Source organism: Eleutherodactylus coqui, chromosome 1, assembly GCF_035609145.1.
Source record: "Eleutherodactylus coqui strain aEleCoq1 chromosome 1, aEleCoq1.hap1, whole genome shotgun sequence".
In the NCBI taxonomy this organism is placed as follows: domain Eukaryota; kingdom Metazoa; phylum Chordata; class Amphibia; order Anura; family Eleutherodactylidae; genus Eleutherodactylus; species Eleutherodactylus coqui.
The window spans coordinates 148,655,553-148,673,668 of NC_089837.1; the positions used below are offsets into that span (position 1 = coordinate 148,655,553).

Below are 18,116 nucleotides of genomic sequence, written 5' to 3' on the forward strand. Positions count from 1 at the left end.
CATAAACACCCTCCCAGTATTAACATAGCCAACCAATCCAGAAACTCTAACTCCTTCCTTATCACTACCCTCCATTAACCAGAGTCCCCCTACAACTACTCGTGCAGGCCCCAATATACTGGTCACTTTGATAAAGAACCCTTGGAGCTCTGGAAATCCAGATCATCCCTCTGAAATCTCATGCCTCATCTGTACCCTCACCCTCTAATCAGCTCCTATTACCTCATTCCACTATTCCCACTATCCCTATCCCCCAACTTGCCTTCTTCATCGTACCATCCTTAGTTCCTAATACTACCTAACCTACCTCTGTCCAACAACAGAGACCGATAAATCAGAGACCGAGTACATCCATTGTAAAATATCCATCGTAAAGTCTTTCCAACACTTCACACATTGTACATTGTAAGATCACTCAATGCTACCCGTTGATTCTCTCCACCCCAAACCACGGAAAAAGACAAAATCGAGAAGAAGAGGCAAAGGGGCAGGAAAACGCCTCCCTGCAGCTGACAGCGTCAAAAATAGAACAGACTCCGTTTGAAAATCCGGCACTTTCCAGATCGAGCAGCTGTCAGCAGGCTACATTAAAAACAATAGGAGCATTAGACCGCCACTACTGTGGCACTGAAAACACTGCGCTAATCACAGTAAAACGTGACTGTGTGAGGGAGGCCCAAGAATGTGATGCGAACAGCCCCTAAGGTTTTACTTTCAATTATATATATATTTTTTGCTTGTTTTAATGGTTTGATGCTTTTTTTCTATTTCAAATTCTATTTTTTTTTTTTTAAATTTGTCTTTATTAAACAGATTAAAACAAACATTCAGTGTTATCATAGTTTTGCAGGCTTTTTCTTTGTGTCTTGTATCAATCTGCATTTTTTTATATTTTTATAAAACATAAAATAAAACATTAAAACAAACAAATTATATATATTAAATCAAAACTTTGACCCATTTTGACCGCGGGTTTTTATTACTTTCCCCTTGGTCCACTGACCTGTTTGTTGAGGATCTGCAAAAATTTGTGGAGGCCCTGCACAGCTACGGCATGGTCTGTGTTTCACCCTAAACCGGTATGTCTCCCATTGCCACCTGCTCCTGGAACCAGCATGTATAGTAGAAGGAGCCTTTCAGTCTATCCTTCACCCTTTGTGGTAATAATTGAATGAAGCTCCCCCAGGTTTCAAAGAAGGCTTGTACCTTTTTTTCTTTAAAAAGCGATGTCTCTGCCCAGTCCATTTGAAACAGAAACGCTAGCTTGTCCAGGAACAGTCTGAATGGAGGCCCTGTTGGTTGTATCCATGTCTGTAAAATGGCCTTTAATCCTGCTGCTGCTATGAAATGCAGTAATTTCCTGACCCCCCTTGAGCAGTGGTAGGTTTCGGGATCTAAATAGCCAAGTATTGCCCATGTTGGTTCTTGTGGGCAAAAGTTCGTCAGGTGCGTTTTTGTGTAGTCGCCTATTCGTGTCCAAAATTCCTGTATTGAGGGGCATGTCCACAAACTGTGATATAGGTTTGCGTGTGGTGCTTGACATTTGAAGCAGTTAGATGTGTTGTAGATTCCTATGTGGTATCCTCTGCTTGGGGTTAGATATGACCTATGAACAATTTGCAATCTCATCTCCAGGAACCTGGTCGATGGTAAATATCTATGTGCCGATGTTAGGGATTTCATTATCAGTGTCGGTGTGAAGTCAGGGTTGTCCGTGGCCCACTTGCCCACCCCCGGATCAATATCCTCCTGCTCTCTCCTGTTTCTTATTGCCCTGTACAGCTTTGAAATCATGCCCCGCGGACCCGTTTTCCTAGTCATCCATGTATCGCCTGTTTGTACCCAATCAGGTTCTTGTATTCGTGGTATGAGTTCTGTAATGTAGTGTCTGACTTGCAGGTATGAAAATAGTGGAATTCGGAGTTCGGGGTATTTTTGTTTCATTTCGTCATGTGTTAAAACTCGTCGTTCTCTTATGTGCAATAGTTTATCTATAGTGTGTATTCCTTGGGCCTCCCATTCCCTAAATATATTGTGGGGATTACCGTCCTGGAAGTTGGGATTGTTCATTAATGACAAATACAGTGATGTTTGTGGCGATGTTTGGCTATCTTTGCGCAGTTTATTCCATGTTTTCCAGGCCGTCAGTATCAAGGGATTCTTTTTAGCTTTTTCTGGGAGTTCTGCATGTGTGTGATGGAGGATGTTCTGGAGTCGTGTTGTGCCGACCATCTCCTGTTCAAGTGGTCTGTTTGTGAAGTATGACTTGTCGTGAATCCAGTCGTGGATGATTCGCGCCTGGGCTGCTAGATTGTAGTCTCTGAGATTAGGTAAGTTAGTTCCTCCGTTCTCTCTGTGTTTCTGTAGCGCTTTGAGCGCGATACGCGGTCTTCTTCCCCCCCATATGAAGTTCCTATATAGATAGTTTATTCTTTTTATATCTTTTAGTTTTAAAAATATAGGTAGCGAGTGTAGGATATATAATAAGCGGGGAAATTCTATCATTTTTATTAGGCTTATCCTTCCCAGGAAGGAGATCGCAAAGTTTTTCCATGTGTTTAGGGTAATTTCTAGTTTTTTGATGTGGGGTTCTATATTTGTGTTATATAGTTTGAGTGGATTTCTTGTGATTTGTACTCCCAAGTATTGTATAGCGTGTTTTTCCCACTTAAATGGGTATTGTGTTGACCACGGGGGTTTGGCCGGTCCTCTGAGAAGCAAAGCCTCTGTTTTGTCTAGATTTAAAGTATAGCCCGAGAGTTTACCGATTTTCTTGACGTCTTGTAATATGGGGGTTAGTGTTTCCCTGGGATTATTTACCACCAATAGAAGGTCGTCTGCAAATGCTTCAACTTTTATCTTGGTATCTCCACAGGTCGTCCCTGTAAAGAGTGTCGTTCGTGTCAAATATCTCAGTAGGGGGTCTATTGACAAATTAAATAACAATGGTGAGAGAGGGCAGCCTTGTCTGGCTCCTCTAAATAGATCTATGTTGGGAGTATTAAGGCCGTTGACTGTAAGGGTGGTAGTGGCGTTCATTTGCGTCGTGTCTATGTAATTCGCAAAGATCTGTCCAAATCCTCTTTTTTCCAATATTATGTTTAAGAATGGCCAAGCCATCTTATCGAAGGCTTTTTCTGCGTCCAAACTCAATAGCATCGTGGTCTGGCCCTCGGGGTTTTGTGCTGCCACCGTCGCCGCTATGGCGGCTCTGATGTTCTTTAGAGCACTTCTCCCCTGTGTGAAGCCTTTCTGTGCTGGGTCTAGTATGGATGGGAGGATTAGCTGGAGTCTGTTGGCTTTCAAATTCTATTTATCAAAATTTTACATTTATTAGACACTCTTCCATATGTAGCAATTGTAGCTTTGCAAATATTCGGTATTCTAGTTGTTAATATTTGAAGCTAGTCTAGATTTACCACTGAGGCCTAAGTCACACGGGAGTTTTCTCCCACGATTTGCGGATCGCATAACGGATGCGCATCCGCAAATTGCGTGACCGGGGCCGACCTAGCAGCGTTTTCAGCAAAACGGCCCAGCGCTGCCCACTATCCTCTGCCACAGCAATGTGACCAATGTGACCAATCAGAGGCAGCTCTCAGCTGTCATTCAATAGCTGAGAGCTGCCTCTGATTGGCTGAGCGCAGGGACCAATCAGAGGCAGCACTCACTCACCCATTCATGAATTCATGAATGGGTGAGTGAGAGCTGCCTCTGATTGGTGAGGGCTGTGACCAATCAGAGGCAGCCCATTCAGCAGGCGGGGATTTTAAATCCCTGCCTGCTGAATACTACAGAGAGCAGTTCAGGAGAACTGCTGGCCGGGCACGGCTGAACTCCGGCTGCAGGAAAAAGGTGAGTATCCCTTTTTTTTTTTTTTTACACATTTTCAGGATGGTTTTCGGGGAAGGGCTTACACTACCGTTCAAAAGTTTGGGGTCACATTGAAATGTCCTTATTTTTGAAGGAAAAGCACTGTACTTTTCAATGAAGATAACTTTAAACTAGTCCTAACTTTAAACAAATGCACTCTATACATTGCTAATGTGGTAACTGAGTATTCTAGCTGCAAATGCCTGGTTTTTTGTGCAAAATCTACAAAGGTGAATAGAGGCCCATTTCCAGAAACTATCACTCCAGTGTTCTAATGGTACAATGTGTTTGCTCATTGGCTCAGAAGGCTAATTGATGATTAGAAAACCCTTGTGCAATCATGTTCACACATCTGAAAACAGTCTAGCTCGTTACAGAAGCTACAAAACTGACCTTCCTGTGAGCAGATTGAGTTTCTGGAGCATCACATTTGTGGGGTCAATTAAACGCTCAAAATGGCCAGAAAAAGAGAACTTTCATCTGAAACTCGACAGCCTATTCTTGTTCTTAGAAGTGAAGACTATTCCATGCGAGAAATTGCTAAGAAATTGAAGATTTCCTACAACGGTGTGTACTACTCCCTTCAGAGGACAGCACAAACAGGCTCTAACCAGAGTAGAAAAAGAAGTGGGAGGCCGCGTTGCACAACTAAGCAAGAAGATAAGCACATTAGAGTCTCTAGTTTGAGAAACAGACGCCTCACAGGTACCCAACTGGCATCTTCATTAAATAGTACCCGCAAAACACCAGTGTCAACATCTACAGTGAAGAGGCGGCTGCGGGATTTTGGGCTTCAGGGCAGAGGGGCAAAGAAAAAGCCATATCTGAGACTGGCCAATAAAAGAAAAAGATTAAGATGGGCAAAAGAACACAGACATTGGACAGAGGAAGACTGGAAAAAAGTGTTGTGGACGGATGAATCCAAGTTTGAGGTGTTTGGATCACAAAGAAGAACGTTTGTGAGACGCAGAACAAATGAAAAGATGCTGGAAGAATGCCTGACGCCATCTGTTAAGCATGGTGGAGGTAATGTGATGGTCTGGGGTTGCTTTGGTGCTGGTAAGGTGGGAGATTTGTACAGGGTAAAAGGGATTCTGAATAAGGAAGGCTATCACTCCATTTTGCAACGCCATGCCATACCCAGTGGACAGCGCTTGATTGGAACCAATTTCATCCTACAACAGGACAATGACCCTAAACACACCTCCAAATTGTGCAAGAACTATTTACAGCAGAAGCAGGCAGCTGGTATTCTATCGGTAATGGAGTGGCCAGCGCAGTCACCAGATCTGAACCCCATTGAGCTGTTGTGGGAGCAGCTTGACCGTATGGTACGCCAGAAGTGCCCATCCAACCAATCCAACTTGTGGGAGATGCTTCTAGAAGCGTGGGGTGCAATTTCACAAGCTTACCTCAACAAATTAACAGGTAGAATGTCAAAGGTGTGCAATGCTGTAATTGCTGCAAAAGGAGGATTCTTTGACGAAAGCAAAGTTTGATGTAAAAACAATGTTATTTCAAATACAAATCATTATTTCTAACCTTGTCAATGTCTTGACTCTATTTTCTATTCATTTCACAACGCATGGTGGTGAATAAGTGTGACTTTTCATGGAAAACACAAAATTGTTTGGGTGACCCCAAACTTTTGAACGGTAGTGTATATTTTAAGCCCTTCCCCGAAAATTCATCCAGCGCTTGCCGGCAGCCCATTGCTTTCAATGGAGCCGGCTGTATTGCCGGCTCCATTGAACTCAATGGGAGAACAGCGTTCTTCTCTGCCACAGCTGTTACCCAATTGCGATGCATTGGGTCTATAGATCTGCAGATTGCAAGCGCGTCTGCAGATCGGACAAAAAAACGCCCATGTGACCGAGCCCTGAAGCTTATCCCACAAAAGCTGAATAGAATTGTGGTGGTCAGCACCAAATATGCTTATATTTCCCTTATTTGGTAAAGAAAAAAAAGGTTTGGTACCATTAGCTAAAAGAATAGAATGTGATTGTTCTCAGAAAGAGATACAAAGTAGATAACATCTTTTAAAGGCTAACAAAAAAGGGATGATGTCTCAACAAGCTTTCAAAACTGCTTCAGTTTCTTTCTCAGGCTAGTGAAGCAACGGGATGAAGCCTGAGAAAGAAACGACAGAAGTTTTGAAAACTTGCTGTAACATGACATCTTTTTGTTAGCCATTAAAGTGTATCATATCTACAATTTTAATATGTTTCTCTTACTGAGAACAATCACATTACATTTCCACAATCATGCTCGACAAAAGTTATCAAGAATTCCTCAATGCTACTTTTATTTGCTCTACATACACGTGCAGGGCTCATACATTTTGATTGTTCATACCATAATGTACAACATACTAAGTGTCCACTAGGGATGTCAGGCTTAGGTTTTAGAGGATGTGGAGGTGAGGGTACCTTTCTACTATTGGTGGAACTGTCCTAGGTTCTGGACTTAGGTATACACCCTTATATTCTCCATTACAAATCTATTGTTACATAAATCGTCATGGGAAGCGCTACTGGGCAAAGGAATCCCTAGACACATATATAAGTGGATATCTTACTGCTTTCTTGCTGAGTGGATAGCGATTGCTCGCTCCTTAAGGAAAACTTCAGTTAGTATCGATTTTGTGAAAACAAAATTAGCGTGGATTATGGTTAATGAGAAGCTGGCAGCTGTCCTTATAGATTGTGAACCTCTATATGAAAAAACTTGGACGCTCTGGTACCAGTATTCTCTATGCGTCTATGGAATCCAACAGCCAGATCTTTGACGTTTCCAGGGAAATACAGCTCACCCTCAAGCATATCCTCTACCCCTCCAATAAACATATGAAGGAACATGACCTTTGACTTGGTCAATAGAAGAGTCTACCCTAATTTTCCCAACATAGGCCCACCAATATGATAAACAATAAGCACAACCTAATTCCCTCTAAGTGTGGGTTCACACAGGATGGATTTGCTGCGGTTTTGCCGCGGTTTTTCCGTTGCAGTTTTGCCGCAGAAGAAATGCTTCTGCGGCAAAACCGCTTCAAAGGTTCATTTTAGCTTGCGGATTTTCCTGCGGATTTTCTTGCTGAAAAATCCGCAAGCGTTTTTTTCCGCAGTGTTTTTACTTTTTGCCGCGGATTTTGGTGCAGATTTTGCTGCGTCCATAGAGGTCTATGGACAAAAAAGCGCTGGGGAAAAGACAGCAGAATGGACATGTTGCATCTTTGAAAACTGCACCGCAGTTGCATTTCTGCACTGCGGCTGTGCGGAAAAAATCTGCCCTGTGAGAACAGCTTTTTTGCAAAACTCATTTGTACTGCATTGCACTGCAAACGCAGCGGTTTTGCTGCAGTGTGGATATGCAACGGCAATCCGCGGCAAAACCGCAGCCTAAGTGTTTTTCCTACCTTTTATGTCTTCCCTCCAACCATTATTTCTGTCTCTGGTCTACTCAGCTTGACACTATTTTATTAGGGGTAAAGTAAGGCCCAATGCATACGGATATACTTGCACTGCGGGATCTGGAGCAGGCGTTCGTCTCTGGATCCCGCAGCAAATGCTGCCCATACACATGCTATGCAAAACGCTTTTCCATGCCCACGAGCGGAAATCACCTGCGCTTTTCTGTTTGCGGGGAGAAAAATCACATCATGTCCTATTCTAGTGTGAGCCTCACAAGGACAGATTCCATGGCAGTCAATGGAAGCAGTACATCCCACGGCAATTCCAAAATCTCAATTTTGAAAACGCAGCGTCATCCCCGACGGCTAATTCTCTGCACTGCGCCAGCCAGCACATCCGCAGCCTAGAGAAGAAGACATCGCAAAGGTACGCGGAGCACAAGGTCTGATTCTGCTGCGAGATCTCGCAGTCGGAATCCGACCTGGCTGTGTGCATTCGGCTTTAATGAAGGAACAGAACCATGTACTTTATTTTATGTTTTAAAAGAAATAATATTTGGCAATGTTACTTTGGTCAATTTGCTTAATTTTGTAACCCTCTGACTTTATCCATGAATGTAATGTTGAAAGTCTCAAGTGATATGTTCTGGCCATTCTAAAATTAATACAATATTCTTAACCAACATGCTAAGCGTCCAGCACACTGAAAGCTTAAGTCATTTAGCAGGTGCAGCTTAATGTTTGTTCAAGCTTCATTTTGCTCAGATATTGGTGACTTAACTACTGTATAGTAGCACTGGTTTCTTTTTGAAAATTATTTTTAACAGCTCTGAAGCAACGTGCGAGAAATCAATCTGCCTGTAAACACTTGTTAAACTTATATGTAGAGATGAGCGAACGTACTCGCTAAGGCAAACTACTCAAGCGAGTAGTGCCTTATGCGAGTACCTGCCCGTTCGTCTCTAAAGATTTGGCTGCCGGCGGGGGAGAGCGGGGAGGAACGTGGGGGGGGGGGGGGGGGAACCTCTCTTTCACTCTCTCCCTCCGCTCCTCCATGCTCACTCCCGCAACTCACCGCTCTCCCCTGCCGACACCCGAATCTTTAGAGACAAGCGGGCAGGTACTCGCATAAGGCACTACTCACTCGAGTAGTTTGCCTTAGCGATTACGCTCGCTCATTTCTACTTATATGCAATACAATTTTATTAGTACTACAACATGAAAAATATCAACCAATGCTCCCCTTATGATGATTATTACTTACTGTTCTATGCTGTATCCACTGACCATGGCTGTATTCCAAAGTACCTCCCAGTTCACTGGTTAACTGACTTTTGTCAATATATCCTTGGAGATCCGAAACAGAATTTAGCATAATAATCTGTAATTTTCAAGCAAAGAAAAACATTATTATTATTAATAATTGAAAATTGTTTTTGCTAACAACCTGTATATATGGTTGTTTATACTCATGCATGTGGACAATCACCAAATGAAAGACACCTATATACAGACATTTTGGAGGTGAAAAAGTTGAAGGTTTTGATGGTATATACAAACTCAATACCGGTTGGAACCTAGGATTTCACGGCTGCAATACCGCAGTGCGAACCACTGAATCAAGAATTCCAATTGAATCCATAAAATGGACCTCTGTTGTGTGGAAAATTCTGCATCGAATTATGCAAATATACCGGAAATAAACAGAAATCTCGTCATATGGACACTAAACTGGTGTTGGTTTCAATAATGCCAGTGAATGGTTTAGTTAATTTCCATTTGGGTTTCCGTCACAATGCTGTTTTCAGCCCCTGTGACAGAACCCTCAGATGGAATCCCACAGCGTAGTGATAACCGCCCTTACACTTTAACCACCTGTTTTGCCTAAAGGGTGCTCAGGATAGAAGAAAGGAACTTTATTGTTTAGCTTGAGCACCGTTCTAGTGGGGGTAGCTCTTCTAATGGCCTTTTCTCTGGTTAGAATGAGTTTTAAACTTGATTTAAAGCCAAGCTTTTATCCTTGGAGCGGCATGTACCAAACATGAAGCTTCCATTTCAACCTGTGCAGAGGAGAGGGGGGAGGGTTTGGGATTAGCAGGGAGAGAAGGACTACCGGTCACTCTTCTGAATGTCTCTACAGCTTCAGAAGACACCAGGAGAGGGAGCAACATAGACTTTCGACCATGCTATAATGCCCCCTTATTACTCAGGGAGCATACTTGCCATCTGATAGGGATATATGGGATCATTTGTTTCAGAAAAGGAGGGATTAGATCAGTGTTTCCCATACTTCAGTCTTCAGGGACCCCGCAGGTCATGTTTTCAGAATTCCCTCAGTATTGCATAGGTGATATTATTATTGTTGGTGCCTCAGACATTGCCACAGGTGTTCTCACTATAGGATATCCTGAAAACATGACCTGTTGGGGGTCCCTGAGGACTGGAGTTTGGGAAACACTGGATTAAATGAACACTTGCTTAATCTTTTGCACCTAATAAGGTTTTTTATTGTTTATACAACCCAGTTGTTTAACTAGTCAGATGCCGGTCAATGTTGACCACAGAACTTAAAGGGGTTGTCTCGAGGAAGCAGTGAAATTTTTTTTTTGCCCAGTCCCCCTAATTAAGCATACATTACTAAGCCCCCTGTAAATGACTTTTCTAGCTGGTTTGTACTTACAGTTCCAGTGTTTCAGCAACTTATAAAAATTTTCCCAAGATGGCCGCCGGCTCTTTTCCCGTAGCTTGCTGTAGCCCGACGTGCGCGCTCCCGAGACGCTACCAGCTGTGTCTCCCTGACAACCAGACGCCCCGCAGCCGCCGACCGGACCCCGGGATTGAACGAGGGCGACCAGTCACCCACCGCCAGGCAGCAGGTAACCGGCGCTAGGCCCCGGCTCCCCCGCGCTAGCCCCCAGCTCCCCCGCGCTAGCCCCCGGCTCCCCAGCGCTACGCCCCGGCTCCCCAGCGCTACGCCCCGGCTCCCCAGCGGTAGGCCCCAGGGCCCAGCGGTAGGCTCCGGGGCCACAGCGGCAGTCAGTCACGCGTCACCCCCATCAGTCCGTCACCCATCACTTACCTGGGCGGCTGGGCTGGGCTGGCCTGGGCGGCTGGGCGGCTCTGCACCTTCCTCTAAGAGAGGATGGTAGCAGAATGGCCGCTCCAGCGCGCTCCCGAGAAGATACAGCTCGTCTGCGCATGCGCAGAAGAGCTGTAGCGGCGAGCACACTGAAGCGGCTCGTGCTCAGAGCAGAAGACCGGACTGCGCAAGCGTGTCTAAAAAAGCAAGCCGCCAGCGAATTTAGATGGAACCATGGAGACGAGGACGCTAGCAACGGAGCAGGTAAGTGAATAACTTCTGTATGGCTCATAATTAATGCACGATGTATATTACAAAGTGCATTAATATGGCCATACAGAAGTGTATAACCCCACTTGATTTCGCGAGACAACCCCTTTAAGTGTTTTTTTGGGAAAAAGAACTGTTACACAATGTTTTACTAATGAGAAATAAAAAAAAGGAGAAGACACATGATTGCTATCACTGATTCAGTATAACTTGTACTACAAAACTAATAGTAGACCCCATTAAAAAAATGAAGAGAGCAGAGATTTTAATAGACAGAGAAATGCCATAGATAAAGATGAGAGTCTCCAGGAAGTGATGGAGTACACCAGTGAGATATATGCAAAACTTTAGCTATGTGTATGGAATACTATACAATGTTACTATCTTGTCTTATCTGGGATTCCAGCAGTGTGCTAGAACTATCATTGAATCCTCTGCCCTCAAGTGATTACGTGATGTCTGTGCTCACTCTGCACCACTCTATGCATTGAAGTTGACGATTGAGTTACAAGAAACAGGAATTAGCCTACTGTAACTCCTCTCATAGTGGCTGGTGTAATTATCAGCCTACTGCAACTCCTCCAGTAGTGGCCGATGTAATTATCAGCCTACTGCAACTCCTCCAGTAGTGGCCGATGTAATTATCAGCCTACTGCAACTCCTCCAGTAGTGGCCGATGTAATTATCAGCCTACTGCAACTCCTCCAGTAGTGTCCTGTATAATTATCAGCCTACTGCAACTCCTCTAGTAGCCGATGCAACAACTGGACTACTTCAAGATGTTTTTGTATGAAAAGTCGGTCAGTTAACAGAGTTTGAGAGGGGTGCATTACTGGAATGTGAGAAGCTAGATGGTTGTATTGATGGGCTGTTCCGACCAAACTGTTAGGAGGTGTTGGGATCAGTGGATGTGTGAGGGCAGAGGTGTAACTTGAAGCTCTTGGGCCCCAATGCAAACTCCGTTACGGGGCCCCAAACTATAATGCGTTATTCATAGTACTGGGCTCCCTCTATGCAGAAGAGAGGCCTTATGGGCCCCCTAATGCTCATGAGCCCGGGTGCAACCGCATCCCCTGCACCCTCTATAGTTACGCCCCTGTGTGAGGGCACGCACAGTTTTCTGCAATAAATTATCCTTTTGCTCTGATATTGTAATCACTTACTTATATCAGCGTTACAATCACACATAGAACATTTCATTCAATTCTGACAATTCCTTCTAGGTGCTTGATTATTTTTGATAATGAGTGTAGCTTAAAAACTTTCAAAAACAAACTATGTCAACAGAAAAATGAAAAAAGATATGGCTCTTGAATGCGACAATTAAAAAAATTGCTCAGTCACGAGGGTCAAAAATAGGCCAGTTACTAGGGGGTTAAACTTAAAATGCTTCTATCAACTAGTTTAAGAATCATCTGTCTTTTCAATACACTGCTTTTAGGGCCCCTTCACACGAACGTAAGCATATTTGCACATGTTGTTGCCGAATTAAAGTTGCGTATTTGCTCATGCAACCTAGTTTTTTACTGTAATTTTTGCGAATGCAAGTCATGTGCAATTGTACGTGCAAAAAAAATACACACCGACGCTCCCAGCATTTGACATAGCCAAATTCTTTAAGCAGTGGCAGATGTGTTTTTTTCCTGCTGGAAACTAGAGCATGCTGCATTTTTTTTCGTATTTATTTACGCAACTCAATTGCACATGCAATATACACGCGTGGAAATGAACCCATTAAAATCAATGGATTCTATTTCCTGCATATTGTGCATGCAAATATGCCCATGTGAAGGGGCCCTAATTTACATTTTGTTGCCTCTATGGCATCAATGTTTTCTGTGGAGCGTAATATTTCCACATTCTGCAGCTAAAAACAGAAAAGAAAGGGCCCTTACAGAGAATGTTACCATTCATATTACTTCCAGTCCCTGAAGCTCACAATCTAATTTCGCTAGCTCAGACACACATACTAGGGTCAGTTTCTTACATCCACAAAGTACCTAAACACTATGTTTTTGGAGGAAACCCACAGAACATGGGGGCAAAATATAAGTTCCATGCAGATATTGCCCATGGTCAGATGTTCATGGGCTGAGTAAAAACAGACAAAACTTCATTTCTCTAAAGAGTGTACTTCTGTGTTGATCCACATGGTTATTAGTTTTTAAAGCAACTCGCCGGGCGTGGAGAAGCAAAGTTGGCCAAACCACTTCTCCGACTACCTGATGCACAATGTGCATTAGTATAGATTTTGTAAAAGTGTGAGACACAGAGATAGCCTGCAGGGGGCTGGAGAACAGGCATGTGGAGGTGCTAATGAGCAGGGATAGCTGTATGGGAGTGTCTGGAGGAGTTAAAACCTGCAGACACATTGTGTTTGGTTGATGAAAGCCAGAGCTAGGCTGCTGCAGCTGGAGCTATTACCTGCGAGAGAAGCTGGGAGGAGGCTGAAAGTCTGACGTCTGTGGCAGACCAGGCCAGGGTACCGCCACGAGTCTGACATGGAAGGACATCCATATACTGACACCCCGGTTGGGTACGCTGCTAGGCCACTGTATTAGATAGGAGAGCATCCTATCTGAGTTAGTAGCCAGATGGCTAGGATTTCGGTTGTTAATGCATGTGTGCACTGTGACTACACAAAATGTGAAGAGTTCTTACTGAAACTATTATTTTCTGCCAAAATAAAATCAACTTCCTGAATTTTACCACCTACTCTGGTCTGGATATGGGTCATTGAAGTGCAGCCACCAACCTAGGTGGAGGAAAGGTGGCGATTCTGCAAGGTGACTAATCCCCTAAATTGTCACAATCATTAGTATAAGACACTACGGTACTGTTGTATCTTGTCTCCACCAGAAAAATGGCTGAAGACCTGGGATTGTCCTGCAGGAGTTATAGGGAACGCCCACAGCTCTTGATTGGCTGACATGATGGTGGCAGAAGTCAGAGGAGACAGGGGCTGCGGATACCTTGACGGCGGCTCAGAGCCTGCGGGGGACGGGGAGACACACAGCAGATGCAGGTAGAGCGGCGCCGGCGGACAATAGGAGATATTAGAAGTACCGCTGCTGTCACTCTTCACGCTGCTGTGTGAACTTTCCCTGCCGCCCTCCCATCATGTCCCTCCGGCCTGCTGTGCATGTCCACGGCGCTCAATCTCTGTCCCTGGCGGGCAATGATTCTCAGACGCTTTTACTTATCTCCGCCGGATGATGCCGTCTGACGCTGTCAGTGCCCCCTCCACTGCCGACAACAGTGCGATTTTCCCGTGGTGCCTTTGCCAGCTGCTGGGTGCTACACTCCTACTAAATGATTGCCGCCAATGCCGCCGACAACTGCACTCACACACAGAGCGGGGCCGACTTCTGGGTAGTGGGGACTGCATGACAGGGAGACTGGAGGTAACACAGTTACAGCTAGGGGCATTGCAGGAAGAACAGCAGTGAAGGCGCTTGCAAATTAGAAAAGAAGGGCATTGAGACATACAGAGCACGGACGACTTCTGGGTGGCGAGGACTGCATGACAGGGAGCCCAGCGGCAACACAATTACAGCCGGAAGCATTACAGGGAGCACGGCGGTGAAGGCAGAAGATAAAAGAAGGGCATAGGGGGGGGGGGCTAACAGCCAATCAGCTGCTGTGGGCATACCCTATACCTTCCACAAGACAATCCCAGGTCTCCACCAATTTTTCTGGTGGAGACAAGACACAACAGTACCAGACACTACACCTGCTCTGATTAACAAATGCTGCCTATGTGAGCAGTGCTGGCCAGTAGTAGCAGCATGTAGTGTTTTAGGGTGATTTCACACGGGATGGAACATCCTGCAATACCATTATGTTGCCCTTTTACATTATCCTTCTTATATCAGAAGCAGCATGGATTGAACTGTTTGCAAACATCCTGGACACACCAATGGATATTCACAGATGATTTGTATATTATGTACACGAGAGGCAGCAGAAACTGCTTTTGTATACTTCTGTAAGTTAAACATGTAACATTAAGTGACACAAACTAATACATATGAGTACATGAAGGTGAACACGATGAAAATACACGCTTACCGGTACCTTCATTTTAAAGTCATCTCTGTAGAGTTTAATCCCAATGTCTGCGATAGTCCTTTGTATGAACCGAGAAGGGCGCAAAACAAAAACCAACTGAAGATTCCCCGGAAAAGCTCCCTAGAAGAATTAAAATGAAGGTGAATACTATTGAAATGTTGTATATCTATTGTATGGCATAGTCCCCTTTATTTAGATTTTATTGTGGTATATTGGTAATATTGTCATCACTACAAAGATATGCAGTATTGAATAATTATCATAAGTGCTTGGTTATAGTACTGTGCAAACGTTTTAGACAGGTGTAGAAAAAATGCTGCAAAGTCAGATTTTTTTCCAAAATAGAAGCCGTCTGACTGACTCCACATGTATTCTGCCGCAGGACGACCTCAAACATCCAGCCAATGTCATTAAGAACTGTCTTCAGCGTAAAGAAGAACAAGGAGTCCTGGAAGTGATAATAAGGCCACCACAGAGCCCTGGTCCCAGCATCAAGTCTGTCTGGGATTACATGAAGAGACAGAAGGATTTGAGCAAGCTACATCCACAGAAGATCTGTGGTTAGTTTTGCAAGATTTTTGCCCGACATTCGTCCCGTGTAAATGGGTCTTAAGTGTACTGATGCCGTTTTGAAGGTAGAGTGGTCACACCAAATATTGACTTAATTTAGATTTCTCTTTCGTTCATTCACTTTGTATTTTGTTTATTGACTAAAAAATTATTAACACTTCTATTTTTAAAAGCATTTTTTTTGCACCTGCCTAAAACTTTTGCACAGTACTTTATGTCTACCATAGAAATGTAAATACTATACAATTTTATAATAGATGCTTGCAAAATGTAATAAATAACCTGTTCCTGCCTGTTTTTCAATTCTCCTCCAAATGAAGGACATTCATATTACTGTCTAGAGACACAATGACATCAGATTTATTACAAGAGCAAGATACTGGCTCATGAGGATAAAGGAATTATGGGAAGTAGAAAATGTCAATGGAAATTTATAGTGCAGTAAGTTATGCCAACAAACTGTCAAAAAAACGAAGCAGAGTTCTATTGTATTGATTCCTGTATACAAGAAAAAAGAGGAAAAACTAAAAAATAGCCTCCTCAACTCAACTGACTGCAATATCTAAGGCTTCATGTCCACTGGCACGCGCGGATTCCAAGTGCAGAATCCTGTAGTGGATTCCACCTGTGCCCACAGGCATGGACCTTTTCTCACCTGTCCGGACACGTTGCGGGTCTTCTCCATCCCACTCGGATCTTCTTTCCTTCTACACTGCAGAAATGTGCCGAGGCACTGGCCGGCGTGCCACGCGCATGTGCAGTGCATTTTTTAAAAATCTCCTTCTTTCCCGTGGATCTGCGGCACGTCCGCAGTGTCAGCTGCTGGTGTGCCGCGGATCAGATGGCTTCCATTGACTTCAATCCGGGAATCCGCAGAAAATGGAGCATGCTGTGATTTTTATCCCGCGAGTGCGATCCGCACGCCAGGATAAAATGACATCCGCAGGTGTTTAATTACCTGCGGATATACAATGATTGTCTACAGGCATATGGAACTGCAGATCGTCCATGCGGTTGACCCGCAGGGTTTCCGCAATTCAATTTTGCCCATGGACATGAGGCCTAAGGGGTTAAACAGCCAGGACCGGAGATACCAGCTATTAAAGAAGGAGACCCTCCATATCTAGCATAGGACACCCGTGCCAGGCTTTCTGATACAGCACCTTGAACAAGCATATGCATCGGAATAAGGACCCATAGTGCCCAGTGTAAAAAGATGCATTGGTGGTCACTGAGGGGTTGAAAGGATCAATATAAATAATTTCGGATCAATACAAAACTCTGCTGAGAACACTTTCTATTGCATTACTTAGTACTTTGCCCTGTCTTATTTTATCAAGTATGAGCAAGACTTCTTAGATATATTGTTCAATTATCTGGTAGTATGTGAGTGAAACGCTAGACTAACCAGGTAATTCTTGTTTTAACCTTCCTTTAGAGGTACACGTTACGTGTATTTCCCAACATATACTTCTGTAAGAAGGCTCCCCACATGCCACTGAATAGCTATATATAGTGGCCTAGATCAACCATAAACTCCCATGGTAAAAAAAAACCTTTGTATACTGTAGGTAAGTGAAGCAGACTACATTTTTCTATATGGTAAAAAAAAAAAAATATATATATATATAGTGATGTATAGATACCTGACAATTGGACACACTTGAGCAATGCTTCCCTAACAGCATCCTGACCCCAAACAGTAAAACACATTGCATGCTTGCGATGTGCAGAAGAGTGCGATGTGATGTTTCCCATTGAAAGCAATCGGAAACACTTGCCGATCCTCTAACGTGCCTATTAGCCGCGGCTGGGGATCACTACTTCACAGAAGTGATTGGAGGCATTTTTGCCAGAAAAACTCCTCCCATCCACATAAAAATGCATGTTGGCAAGCGCGATATCGGGCCAACATAAGCGATATGGTCCAACAAAGCATTAAAGGGGTTGTCCCGCGCCGAAACGGGTTTTTTTTTTTTTCAACCCCCCCCCCGTTCGGCGCGAGACAACCCCGATGCAGGGACCTAAAGAAAGCTTACCGGAGCGCTTACCTTAATCCCCGCGCTCCGGTGACTTCTATACTTACCGGTGAAGATGGCCGCCGGGATCCTCTTCCTCCGTGGACCGCAGCTCTTCTGTGCGGTCCATTGCCGATTCCAGCCTCCTGATTGGCTGGAATCGGCACGTGACGGGGCGGAGCTACACGGAGCCGGCATTCTGCACGAGCGGCTCCATTGAAGAGAGCAGAAGACCCGGACTGCGCAAGCGCGGCTAATTTGGCCATCAGAGGGCGAAAATTAGTCGGCTCCATGGGAACGAGGACGCCAGCAACGGAGCAGGTAAGTAAAAAACTTTTGATAACTTCTGTATGGCTCATAATTAATGCACAATGTACATTACAAAGTGCATTAATATGGCCATACAGAAGTGTATAGACCCACTTGCTGCCGCGGGACAACCCCTTTAATTAATAACTCTTGTTAAAATGCAGGAAAATGGACATCAAGGGTTGAGAAGTCTGAAAATTAAAAAAGTTTCAGTACTCTTTTTTGAGAATATGTGCTTATGAGATGTGTGATGAGATGGATTGGGTACTTACAGCTATGCGAGTGAGCGATGCTTTCACTGAGCTCCACTTATCCTTCCGTCTGTCTATGATGATGATAAACCCAATGCTGGCAGCCTCAAGACTGTAAAACAAGACAGAAAAATAAGTGACATAGGTTACAAGGATCAAGGAGTTAAATATCGGGGATGCTGTAACGAAGAAAAGTAAAATGCAAGGATTGCAAAGTTGGCCATGCAAATTAGATCGCTGCTGGTACAATTTGTCGATTTCAGTGG

The 18,116-nt window shown here is 44.1% G+C and overlaps 1 protein-coding gene across 1 annotated transcript in view; it reads right to left on the reverse strand.

The window, feature by feature from the left end:
• MCF2L2 (MCF.2 cell line derived transforming sequence-like 2) overlaps window positions 1–18,116 on the reverse strand; it is a 275,394-nt gene that overhangs the window by 191,886 nt on the left and 65,392 nt on the right. Inside the window, exons 5-7 of the mRNA XM_066605412.1 lie at window positions 17,872–17,962; window positions 14,703–14,822; window positions 8,547–8,663 (exon numbers count right to left, since the gene is read on the reverse strand). Of these exons, the coding sequence (XP_066461509.1) occupies window positions 8,547–8,663; window positions 14,703–14,822; window positions 17,872–17,962 (328 nt within the window). The remainder of the gene's footprint in view (window positions 1–8,546; window positions 8,664–14,702; window positions 14,823–17,871; window positions 17,963–18,116) is intronic.